This window comes from Dreissena polymorpha, chromosome 1 (genome assembly GCF_020536995.1).
Source record: "Dreissena polymorpha isolate Duluth1 chromosome 1, UMN_Dpol_1.0, whole genome shotgun sequence".
Lineage (NCBI taxonomy): Eukaryota > Metazoa > Mollusca > Bivalvia > Myida > Dreissenidae > Dreissena > Dreissena polymorpha.
The window spans coordinates 43,969,280-43,983,378 of record NC_068355.1 but is presented as its reverse complement, the minus strand read 5'-3'; the positions used below and the strand labels follow the sequence as shown (position 1 = coordinate 43,983,378).

The 14,099-nt window shown below is 33.6% G+C and overlaps 1 protein-coding gene across 3 annotated transcripts in view; it reads right to left on the bottom strand.

The window, feature by feature from the left end:
• The window catches only part of LOC127878679 (universal stress protein Sll1388-like), a 131,766-nt gene that overhangs the window by 84,831 nt on the left and 32,836 nt on the right, over positions 1 to 14,099 (bottom strand). The window contains exons 1-3 of one of the 3 annotated variants that reach the window (XM_052425232.1): positions 6,934 to 7,226; positions 1,852 to 1,932; positions 1,161 to 1,270 (exon numbers count right to left, since the gene is read on the bottom strand). The exons of 1 other annotated variant lie outside the window; for it this stretch is intronic. In XM_052425232.1, coding sequence (XP_052281192.1) covers positions 1,161 to 1,270; positions 1,852 to 1,932; positions 6,934 to 7,039 — 297 coding nt within the window. In that variant the 5' untranslated portion in view covers positions 7,040 to 7,226. Of the gene's footprint in view, positions 1 to 1,160; positions 1,271 to 1,851; positions 1,933 to 6,933; positions 7,229 to 14,099 lie in introns of those variants that run through there. One more of the 3 variants, XM_052425211.1, reaches the window with a different exon arrangement.

The window sequence follows — 14,099 nt, the reverse complement described above, 5'->3', positions numbered from 1 at the left end:
GGGACTAAGGGATAAAAACACAAAAACACATAATAAGATTTTTAATCAATAGAATTCTTGGCACGATACAGAACTAATGATTTTATATCCACCTGCGCAACAAATTCAGAATCCCGATGTTCTTAAAGCTGATTGGACATTCGTCTTTTTAGCTAACCTGAACACAAAATGGTCATGGTGAGCTGTTGTTGTAGTTGGCTTTCCGTTAGAGTGTGTGTTGTGTCATCTGTTTTTACCCCCCCCCCCCCCCCCTTAAACGCTTCCACGGGTTTCACAATTTGTGTTTTTTTTCAGAACAAGCAATATAAGCTTTTCAAATATAAGCGACTAAGTTTTCTCTGGAAATGTTTGTATTAGTGAAAGTTCCTGTGCATACTATACAAATCAAAATACAGAAAGAATGTCTCAGACTTATGATATAAGCCCCCTGACGGTCACTGAAAGCCCGGCCATTTCGCTGATCCCACATAATTCGCAGTATGAGTAAACACAACTATATTTATATATAATGCTCGTAAAATGCCTCAAATTCATTGAATACCAGATTGATATTAATTATCATTATATTTTGTCATCCTAACACATATGTTCGTCAATCAATCAGCTTCAATGACTCACAAGAAGCATGTGTCTATTGAAAACGATGATTTTTAAAACCAGAGAAGCTAACGTTACTTTTCGCAAGTTTTGTTTTTTTATGTTCGACTTATTATGTTATTAAGACAAACAATACATTTCACTGTATATCAATACTTTTTGTTATTGCAATTTAAACAAAAGAAATATATGTGGGGTACAATTTAATATTTAAATATCTTTAAATAAAAATTGTATTCCCCATTCCTTTATTATACGTAATTACTCCGAAAAAATACTATCTTTAACGGTAAAACATTGTATCAGTTGTTCATTAGAATAAAAGACAACGTTATATTTTCCGTTGTATTAAGATTATTATTAGTTAAATAAACCCATCTGTGTCGACGCTTTGCCGGATTTTCCATTTTTAGCTTCCAGAAGCATACACCGTTAGCTTCGATGCAGCACATAAGCTTAAAAGTGCACTTTTTGGATGCCAAATGTGTCATTAAAAAGTTGCAGAACGCAGTGTTTGACAATAATTAATGAACGTGTAAACACAATTCAGGTGTCAATCTTACCCCACCATCCTTGAGTTTCTGAGCGAGCCGTTCCAACAGCGCTCTCTCCTTCTGCTCCTCCTCCTTCATCATAAGGGTGATCGACTGCACGTCCGCAGTGCCACCTAGCGCTGTTAGCAGTAGATAGGCGTGGCCACGAATGAATATCATATGTGTTTGAATTATTTAGCGATAGGCATGGCATTTATTGTCATGCATGGAATGTCATTCATATGCAACATAATTCAAGTGTTTTAACTAAAAAGCAGAAAGCATGACATCGATTGTCTTTCGTATTCTTATACTGATGTACACATCAACGCCAGTATGCTCAATTTAACAACGGGATTTAAACATGAACTTGTGGGGTTAGAAACTTTACTTTAATATTTATGGTATTTCATAATCAGAAAAATAATAATGCCCGATACAAGAAGGTATACTTTAATGCATAAGGTTGGAATTTACAATTAACGTTTTCTGAATCAACTACTATATTTTTCACAAAGATGTATTACATGTTTTTTTTTATCATAAAATATAAATATACAAGCGATTCAAGATGCAAATTAGTTAAACAAAATCTTATTACACCAACTTTCCGCCACAAGGACATACATGTTATTGGTATTGTTCATTTTGATACAATAATTTGCTCTCAAACAACACCACAAACTATGTGCGACCTTGTCCTAAAACGTCCGGTACTTACGTCCGACCATGAATGCGTGTCTTTCGGGCACGTGTAACATCACCACGTAGTGGCTCGGTTTGTGGAGGTGATCCATGTACCCTGAAGCAAGATTGAAACGGAAAGTTGTCAAGATATAAAAAGATTTGACAAGGCTCCTACCCATTGAAGAGACATAAATATGTTGGTGAGCATCATAAATTGGCCAACTTGCAGGGCTTTTTCGTGCGTTTCGTTTATTTCTGATTGAAGCTGGTAAAAAGTTCGGACGAAAACGGCTGAAAGGCTCATTTTTTACATTTAAAGAGTCGAAAATAGTAGCTTTGCGTTTTTATTGAAGAAACTGTAACATAACACGATCGAGATGTCACTATAAAGTTTGGAGCAGCTACAATAGTAGTTGTTCAAATAGAGCTGCAACAAACTCAATTCGATTTTGGGATCAACAATCTCATTCTAGATGAGAACCCTCTTGATGTCATTACAAAAATAATAAGAAGTTCATGATTGAACAAAGTAATCGGTACCGGTAGTAATGCATGAAAATCTTTCCGCTGTGACATGTAAAGGTAGGCGAAGTATACTTAATTAACCGTCGTTATGGCTAGAATCAAATTGATTTTATATAACTATTATTTTTGTACTTGAACGTCCGAGATACCAATTTAAACGTATCAAAATGTACCAACCAATACTAGATGTTATAAATATGACAGGCAGAAGGTGTGTAAGCATTCGTTTAGTTTTCATTTTGTTGTATTCTAACTATCAAAGTAAATCAAGTGCAACAAATACAATTTTGAAAATTGCTTGCAAAGAGTTGTTTTTCACTGGCCCAATACGGTTAATATTGAACCTCAAATGTATATGTCTGGGCCAAACTGTCCTTTTGTTGTCTAAAATTTAAAAAAGTTCTGGTCTATTTTTGCTTAAATACTCGGATACTCTTGCATCCGGAGCATTTGCACTTAAACACAAGTAACATTGTCACTTTTCATATTCGATTATACGTTTTATTAAACAAACGGCAATAGCTTTATTTTATCTCGATAAAGCTGATGTAAATTTGACGTCGCTTATATCGATTTGATGGCAGACAATATGTGCAAGATTGGTTAAAATTGGTGTGGAGTTCTGTTTCGTATTATCAACATGGATGGTTAATTAAATAATGTATCTCATCAAACTAATTGTAACATGATCCTTTGCCATTCGAACGTGTTCAACTCGCTTAAGATTATCGTATGACAAAAACACGCTAGAATTAAACATACAATAGGCCAGTATCACGGTTACACTGAGATTAAACGTAAATAATGTCTGTGTCATTAATCAAATACATGGAAAAACGCGACAAATATGATTTCTAGATGATACTGATACGTGGAAGAAAACTAGTTGGCATTAAAGCTTTTGCAACGTGCAGATAATATCTTATGACACAAGAACCTAACGCAAAATAATTGAACGGATTTTAAGTCAATAAAATGCAAGAGGTATAAATCTCATTCAAGAATTATCTAAAAATGCGCATTTGTGTACAGTACATTGAAAACATAATTACATGCTAGGATTGCTATGCTAGACTTTCGAGAATCATTCTGCACATATTTGTGTCTTAGTAGAAAAACTAAAGACTTTCGAGAATCATTCTGCACATATTTGTGTCTTAGTAGAAAAACTAAAGACTTTCGAGAATCATTCTGCACATATTTGTGTCTTAGTAGAAAAACTAAAGACTTTCGAGAATCATTCTGCACATATTTGTGTCTTAGTAGAAAAACTAAAGACTTTCGAGAATCATTCTGCACATATTTGTGTCTTAGTAGAAAAACTAAAGACTTTCGAGAATCATTCTGCACATATTTGTGTCTTAGTAGAAAAACTAAAGACTTTCGAGAATCATTCTGCACATATTTGTGTCTTAGTAGAAAAACTAAAGACTTTCGAGAATCATTCTGCACATATTTGTGTCTTAGTAGAAAAACTAAAGACTTTCGAGAATCATTCTGCACATATTTGTGTCTTAGTAGAAAAACTAAAGACTTTCTAGAATCATTCTGCACATATTTGTGTCTTAGTAGAAAAACTAAAGACTTTCGAGAATCATTCTGCACATATTTGTGTCTTAGTAGAAAAACTGAAGACTTTCGAGAATCATTCTGCACATATTTGTGTCTTAGTAGAAAAACTAAAGACTTTCGAGAATCATTCTGCACATATTTGTGTCTTAGTAGAAAAGCTAAACACTTACATATTGTTATCAGCAACCTGTATTTCTATTAGTGCTATCTATTTCCTTTCTCCACGGTAATGCTCAAAACTATGTGTCCTCTGTAGAAAAAAATTCTTTAACCATCAACCTTCAAATCTAGTATTGGTTGTGTGGTGTACTCTTGCTTTAGCAATGCACGTTTACTCTGTGCCTTCTATTACCAGACACTCAGGTGTAAACGTTGTTTATTTTTCTACTAACATTGCCGATATATTATATCTTTGATGTGTTCTCGTGTTTGCCTCAAAAAATGTGGCATATGTCTTCTCTATGATATAATAAGAGCGGCTACCACAGTTTCAAGCCAGCATATAATAGACTTTAAAAAGGCAAAAAATATTAATTTTCTTCTTGAAGTTTCATAATGGTAAGTGTTTATTTTCTAGTAATTGGTATAGTGTGCATGATAACAGTCTTAACCAAACACTATTGTATTTTCAACTAGTTGAACACTTCTCGTTTTGATCCATGTAACAGCACGCAATGATGGGGTTTTCATTTTGTTAAACACGCGGAAAGGGTATTAATTAGATTCATTATACTGCAAAAGATCAACCCAAGTACGCATAAACTTCTTTAGACTTCATCCATTGAAAAAAACTATTACAAAGGATAGATCATCACGTGAAAATCACAGAATTTACTTCGTTTTTCCTGCGTTTTAATCAATAACTGTCAGATGCCGTAACATAACATGGCAGTCCCGGTATCGAGATGACTATGACATAACGCAAGAGACACGAACAAGTGGCTGGGAATGCAGACAAGGGATTCTCGGTTGCAACTCGCGGGAAACAAAAAAGAGAAACCTTATCATTATGTCAGTGTAGACAGTTAGATTCACGGTGCCTATACCACGTGACTTTTTCGGATCTGTGTTGAGAGAATAAAGCGCGACCCAGTTAACATTTTTAAGGATCTCTTTTTAAATATTTTACCATTTTAATAGGATAAAGTGGAGAGCCCGCTTATTCGTAAAAGTTTTATATAGGTATCATAATCTTTTTAAACAAATAAGTATTTTTTCAGCAAAGTACAACCGCGCGTTTGAACGTTTAGGAAAATGTCGGATCAGTGTGGGGACTTCATATAACAAACGCGCGGTTGCACTTTACTGAAAAAATACTTATTTGTTTAAAATATTATGATATCAATGGAAAACTCTCACGAATGAGCGGGCTCTCCACTTTATCCCATTAAAAATGGTGAAAATTTTAAAAAGACATCATTAAATATGTTAACTGGGTCGCGCTTTATTCTCCCAACACAGATCTTAAAAAGTCACGTGGTATAGGCATCGTGAGATTGCTCAACTGATAAATAAATATCAATAAATACGAATTGCTCATAAATTTGTACAAACGAAGATTAAATTTATATTGTGAACATGTGTGTGTTACCAATTATTTTTACTGGTTAAATGTTCGATGTTTTCTGGTCTTTGGAATTCTTAATTAGTTGTCAAGCTCATACAAGGGTTTACCAACAGGACATTTTCAAACAGCTTTATACCGGTATTAAAAAAATAAATCGTTGAATTTATAAAGTATAATAAACAAAAGCAATACAAATCTTGATTCTACGGGTACACCGACCGACTGACCGACCGACAGACAGACAGACCGACCGCCAGACCGACCGACCGACCGACCGACAGACCGACCGACCGACTGACAGACCGACAAACAGACATACAGACACACACACAAAGACACACATACACACTAACGGAGAGACGGAGGGAGGGATGGACGGACGGAACAACGGAGAGACAGACAGACCGAAAGACGGGCGGACGGACGGGTGAAAGATAGCGGGCGGACGGACGTAAAGACAGAAATAAGAGTTTATTAATATCTTGCTTTTGCACATAACAAATTGTACCGCAGTTAGACATTGAACAAATGTACACAGCTACTCAAAAATAGAGTTATTACAATCGAACATTCAAAACTACCTTAAATATATTAGTATCGTTAACGAATGTTGAAATAAAATGTATAAAAATTGCAATAGAATATCACAATTTATATTTTATGTACATCTTCATGCATGCTTACCTATGTTTAAACATGTATGTTATCCTAGATACAAATAGATGCGTCACTTTATTTACATATAATGACATGTTCTTGCTCTGGATGCAATGATGCGTTCATCTGACAGTATAAAGTTCATTTTTGCGTTTTATTTATAGAATCAAAGCTAGGTTTTCAAAAAACTATTGTTAGTAAAAAATGAGATTCATCTACCAAAAATACCTTACAAATTAAGCAGTATTGATCTTTTTCAAGTAAGAAATTATAACGTCGTGTTTATATACAAAGAGATGAACTACAATGTTCAATAAATGGCTTTCTATAAACAGTGCACAGTAAACATAAGTAAAGCTATATAGGTCACAAAGTGTAGAGCAGAAGAAAGAACGCAGATTATGCACATGCACACTTTACATTCATGAGTATTCAATTAAACGGCATATGTTCATACATGATAAGTTAACACTTCAGCCCATGTACATTCACTCTGTAGACCTGTATCGCTTTTACTTATAATGTTTTATCAATTAAAATAAATTTTAATAAATGAACCGCGTTATGCGAAAATGGGCCTTAGGTCATATCTCCAGATATATAACTCTGCACCTTCACTTTAAGATCCGCCCATGAGACCACGAATCCTCGTGTGACTTTGACGCGAACAGTGTAGCTCCTTACATAACTGCGATGGTATGTCTGGATCTATGTCTGCCGTATATGTTGTAATACCCGTTTTCGCACGAAAAATCTGTATACGATGGTATAGTGACGTTGCAGATTTATACGTACATTTGAAGGCATAGTCCGCGTGTTCACTTCCGTCCATGGCAAGGAGCACCGCATGTTTCTCATGCCTCTCCCCCTCCTTGTGGTGGTCCGTAGACATGTGTGTCATACGTATGTGATCCTAGAATTAAATAGCTTTATCACGCTTTCGGTCTATTCAGAAAACTTCCCTCCTGATTTGTTTTCACTTCAGACTGTCTCTAACCCGATAAAATATAAAACTTTGTATCTTTGTTACTTTGCCTTGAAGTTAAAACTATGAGGTTTAAAGTACAAGTGCGTGTTTACATATATGTGATAGCACTACACTATTTTAACCGTGCAATGTTAAACCTTGTTAAAGGTACACTGCATGATAACAATGATAACAATGCGACACGCTAAATGATCACCAATTCCGCTGTGTATCAAACGCGGCCGTTCTCGGGTAAAAAATCTCACTCATTCGAACTGTTTTATTTTTCACCAATGAGACCTATGCAGTTGTTTGTTTCCACGAACCCGATCACAATTATTTGTGTTAACTCTAAACTCTTGATTTAGCATTTCATATTCTGTTTGTGATCATTTAGATTATTCAATTATACCAACTTAATTTGAATTAAACTAACTAAGATAATTTAAAGACATCATGATAAATGCATAATTGCAAGATTTTTTTTATTTAATAGTCTTATTACAGTTGGAAATAACATCTGAAACGTAAACAGAAAAAAACAACACAATAAAACAAGTTTGACTAGCATTCGTACGTTTATGTTAGAGCAATGTGAGTGGAAATAAATATCGTTTGTTATTAAATATTATGTCGTTCAGATTGTTTTACGTATCAGTTAGGTATAAGCAACAGCAACATTATTATTACGTGACTTGTTTACGTTGCTTTATCATTTTTAGATAATTCATAGTTATATACATAGGCGAATCCCTAAAATCGCCAAAGTAAAATCAATTCATGTGATGTTTCACACTAAACTAGATCTAAATCACCTATTTAAACTCATAAAGCGTGACATGCTCAAGAATTGGTTGTCAAAGACTTCAAAATCACTAAAATCGTGGAGCGTCCAGACTCCTAGCAGGGCTGTGTCCTGCACTCACCAGTGGCCCTAGCGGCCCCCTGGACACCCAGCAAATCTTTCAATATACAGCCCCCCCCCCCCCCCCCAACCAGAAACCATGGAACCGCCCCTGATTGATACAATTGACTTACTCCATATTGTGCTAAAATACTAATACATAGGTTCAAACGAAGCTGGTGCATATACTTTCCAAATCACATCACGTATCCACTGTTATTATTGAAGTAGATATGGTGGATACAATGGCTAAGCGTTGTTTGTACCTGCATATTAGATTTGTGTTTTCAAAAGTTGTTGAGATTCGGATAACACTGATTATATTCAAGTTTATATGTTGACTATTTTAGTCAGTCTTTGTAAACCACTTTTATACATGTTCATTCATTAAACTTTGAAAAAACACAGTTTTCTATACAGCAAAAGCTATATGTAACTTGTATAATGCTGAACGGGTCTATCATTCACACGACTGAAATTAGATCAAATTATCGGATATTGATGGAAACGGTCAAGTATATTCCACAGTATTAAAGGGGCCTTCCAATGAATTAAAGTTTGTCATTAAATGCTATATATTGATGTATGCAAACATTGGATCTAAACATCTTCAGTTAATAGACAGAATAAAATTAAAGAAAGAAAAAAAGTCAACCTCAACTGAGCTCGAACCACTGACCCCTGGAGTAAAAGTCTATCGCTTAGACAACTCGGCCATCCGTGCTCATAGAATGAGTGATGAATTTTATACTATTTACAAGCAATTTTCGTAGTTTCACAAAATATAATAACAACAACAAAACGTTCCAAATTATTCAATCGTTTTGCGTTGCAACGCTTTATAATTTTCAGGGTTTTAAATCGTTAAAAACTGCATATAATGAAAATTTTAGAGCATGGTAAATGTTCATTATTACTGTCTCCTCACAAATATCATAAATACAACGAACATTTGCGAATCTGAAACTTTTTTTTTATTTTGTAAATTTACCGAAACGTGAAAATGCCCCTTTAAAATATATTATATTTCAAAAGTATAATTGTGCATTATGATTTGTCCACACATTTAACGATTAAAAATTTTATTTATATTTTGAGCGCTATTTTGCGATAAACAATATGAAGAGCAGCCAAAAACTGATGCCTAAGAATAATTTCCGTTTGCGCCTAAAGAGGTGTTATCTGCGATCGTTCTTTACAATTATTCAAGATTTATTTCCTGACAGATCTTTTTTCCAATGTTCTATGTAACATAAAAATATACAACGGTTTGATCACCGTTAAACACTTTCAATTGTACTTTTCTATACATTTTGAAGAGTGTAAATATTGTTTCCATCGAACATCTGCTCAAATCAAAACCTTCCGATTCCTAATCGCAGAGAAACTCTATAATGTTTAAACAAACACAGTACATTTTAAAAAGCAATATATTGTCATACCAGCAACAAAATGTAACATAAGGTAGATCAACGTTGACGTGTCTTAACGGATAAGAGCAATTTTACCACAGCAGCCAAATAATGCGATGTTTTTATGGAAAATAATGCATTCTCTTTCGGAATATACAAGAAACGAAGTCATGTGTTTCAGAAGGAGATTCCAATGTATAGATTTTACAATGGTTTTATTAAGGTTTAGCTATTTATTTTATATCTCAAGTTTTTATGAGAAAGGGCTGATTATGTACGGTTAACGGATGTATGATGAAACAATGATGAAAGGCAAACCATCTTATTTGAAAAAGGCAATTTCAATTTAATACAATGGGTTTTTCTGACTAAATTTCGACAGATTCTTATATGTCTAGGCTATTGTTTGATTAATGTTTCCACAATGTTGTGCCACGTGCATTTGCTGATAAATGTTTTGTCGAATTTTATATTACACTGTCTGTCCAAGGACTAAACAATTTACAAAGTAACATTCAAATGATTTGGATAATGTTTAAATTGAATTCCATTATGCTAGGGACTAATACACATTAAAATTCGAACAACTACCATTTTGATGCAGTATGCCCTAATGACCTCAATTTAGAAAGGATTGCTTTTATAATCCACAGTCACTTTTATGCAGAGTGCAAACATACATGAGGCAATTATTTTTTGAAAGAATCATTGTCCTGCAACTATTTCGAATGATCAAAAGGGGGTCTCATGCCAAAAGCATCCGTTACTCTTGTCGCAATGTTATTCACGCTAATATGTCAGCAATTTTACCCCCCCCCCCCCCCCCCCCCAAAAAAAACAAAAAAAAAAAACGATTTTTTATACCCAAAATATGTGCTTTTCTTTTGTCCCTCTGATAACATTTTGTACTTTTTACTCAGGTCACGATTTTGTCTGTCCGTTTTAGTTTAGTGTTTCATTGCAAACAGTTAAAATGGTATCTACTGATTTTTAAAAAGATAAACAATGATTCCATTTGGTTTGTTAATTATATATATCAGATCTTAAAAGTTGTCACTCGAAATTTGAAACAAATTTATTTGCAGTAACACTTGGTGTAGTATACCCTTAAGACTTTTAGTGTCATACAATATGACTCTTCAATTATGAGGTACAATTAATAGTCAAAATGGTGGCAAGAAAGCAGTTTTATTTTGAAGAAAGAATAACAAAAATATATGTTAGTAAGTAAACCAAGTACAGCGTATGTTTTCATCCTGTCTTTGTAGTTTCTGTCATTATGTCCTTACTATTATAGGAATATTTCAGAATTAAAATGCACTGTAGGATGAGAACTAATCATCATATCATATAGTATATGATATGAAGATAAGTTCTCATCCTACAGTGTATTTTAATTCTCAAAGGAAGTTCATTGTTGACATGGTAATGCACACAATATATTTGTGTAAGTGATAACAGCTTTTTTGTAACTGCAGATACAAAAAGGTGTTACTGTACAGACATTTAAGTTATTTTATTAAGTTATTGATGAAATCAGTAATGATGCAGATAAAGTAATTTTGTTGACATTTTGGGTGATTTCTGTTGATACTATTTCCTGTTTGTAATCATTAAATTGGTATTAAACATTGTCAAATAATAAAATTTCAACAGTAAAAGTTACTGCAAATACTGGTATCTGTTACAGCAAATACATTCAACAAAATAAATGTTCAGTTATCGTATGAATAACCATTTATTTCAATATAAAGTTGTTTTTTTAAATTGCACTAAAAATTATTCTCGCTACATTTGGTTAAATTTCAATGTTTCTAAACTCAAATGTATCAAAGCAGCAATGTTTTCGTTATGTCGTTACTACAAAGGTCTTTACTGTTACCGTAAAGACATTTTAAGGAACATTTTTTATACATCTGGTTCACACTCAATGATCAGTAACACTATTTTGACTTATTTTGGAAGTGATTTTCATTTCAGTTATTTAACGACTATGTTTATTATAAATATCAAATACAAATAATTAAATATATCAGATGTTAGAAAGTGATACTGCAAATACATTTACTATTTTTACAGAGAAATATACAAGCTTTTTCATACAATACATTAAGCGATTTGAAAAGTATATAGAGCTCTGAAATTATTAAAAATGGAAATCGTATGTTCTAACATTCCGATCTTAAAATATAATTCGATGTGATACCTTACAGGTCAACACTACAACAAAAACTACTGCATACTTGTATATAGTCATACAAGTAATATGAAAGTATTCAAACAGTCTAACCACAGTTAGACTCTGATAAGGTTCAGGGTTCAGCTGGAACGAAATTCAATTCACTCAGACACATTTGCACAGGTAGCTCAAACATGTATATAAATGATCTTTCTTTTAAAATTGACCCCAGTTTAAACATACTACTAATGAGCCATGAAAAGAATCCAGACAAAAACTCACGCAAACCATGGGTTGTACCATTACTAAACAATAAATACTTACATGATGCAAACTTGCAACTGGGATTAGGAAGTAGTCATAGAGTTAGATCCGTGAGCTCCCAGTTTGACATAACTCGGATTATTTTATTCCCGGGATGAATCTGAATGCAACTATTATTCGTGACATTTATAGAAAATAAATATTATCTGTAATGAAGGACCAAGCATATATGGGTATTTGGCAAATATTTGCTTTAGCAAGTGTAATTCAGACTCCAAATAAGATCAGTTTATCCTCAGAAAGGTAACGTCAATATTAAACATCATCTTAATAGATTAATATTGCCATGTACGCAAACAAGTTAAGAGCCAGTCCATATTAGGTGGACAAGTCATAGACAAGATAATTCACTTGAGCACTGGGTACCTAATCATTGTGTACCTTTAGTGCCATTTATAACTCCCGATAAATACTGCAGGGCCACTGCTGAAGTAAATAGAACAGTAGTGAGTGAACAGCCCGATACATGTGACACTGATACAAATACATTGAAGGAAATATTACTATTGCCAAATTCAAATAATGAATCTAACAAAACCGAGAAAACCACTGCTGTATTAAATAGAAAAGTAAAGAGTGAAAAGCCTGAAACATATGACGCAAATATATTGAAGAAAACATTGCCAGATGCAAATAATGAATGTAACAAAACCGAGAAAACCGCAGCTGAAGTAAATAGAAAAGTAGAGAGTGAAAAGCCTGCAACATGTGTCACAGATAGTGTGAAGGAAACATTGCAAAATGCAAATAATGATTGTAACAAAACCGAGAAAACCGCAGCTCAAGTAAATAGAAAAGAAGAGAGTGAAAAACCTGAAACATGTGACACAGATATATTGAAGGCAACATTGCCAAACACTAAAAAATGAATGTAACACAACCTAGAAAACCACAGCTGAAGTAAATAGAAAAGAAGAGAGTGAACAGCCTGAAACATGTGACACATATATATTGAAGGCAACATTACCAAACACAACAAATGAATGTAACGAAACCGAGAAAACCACAGCTGAAGTAATAAAACAGTAGAGAGTGGGAATCTTGAAACATGTGACACAGATAAATTGAAGGAAACGTTGCAAAATGCAAAGAATAATGGTAACAAAACCAAAACCAAACACAGCTAAAGTAAATAAAACAGAAGAGAGTGGGAAGCCTGATACATGTGACACAGATGCATTGAATGAGACATTGCCAAATACAAAGAATGAATGTTACAGTACTGTTAACACGAAAACTGACAATGAACGTTTTAGTATCAATGATACAAACAATTAAAATAAACTGAACAAGGGACAAAATTGTCACAAAACCAGGTTTTCATTGTAAAAAAAAAAATCTGATAAAGGGAGAAAACTCAAACTGAACTTTTGAGTTGTTTGTATGAAACAAACGTGTTAAAAGAACGAAAACTCTTTTTACTGGCCAAAAGCAATTAACGACATTGCTTGGTATGATTACGACGAAGTAGTAACAACTATTCCTAAACCAAGACAAATTCGAAAAACAAACCGTTTTGAAAATGAAGAGAAACCCTGGAACAAAATGAAGAAGGATAAAGGTTCACTTGAAGAAGCAAGATCTGAATCAAATAAAATCAACCCCATTGATTATGTAAACCATAAGAAACATTAGCAGATAGACATTTATTGGAAGAGAAAAATGAACATGTTGACAGTAAAAAATTAGAGACAGATAACATAAATATTGATAAAAAAGAATCAGATACACTCATGGAAAATGAATATTCTGTCGATGAATTAGATTAAACTAGTGGCATAATGATTTATGAAAATGCCAATGAAGTAAAGTTTGAATTACCAGATATCAAAGTCACCTTGAATGAATATTATTAACTTTAACGGAAGACCATATCCTGGAAAAGTAATCGAAGTAGATAAAGAAGTGGTGGAAGTCACTTCTATGCACCAAGTTGGAACGAAGAATTCAAACTGCTTCTATTTGTCGAAATAAGTTAAGGACATTTCTCGGTATGATTATGATCAACTAGTTACTGTAATACCTGAGCCAAAGCCGATAGGAAATACAAACCAATTTAAAGTCGATGAATATGGAATGAATCTCAGAATAAAACACTGTGAACTTGTTTCGAGTTTGAAAGTGGAACGTTGGTGTTAATGGAAAGTGTTTTAATTAACCATTGTTCTTAAGTTA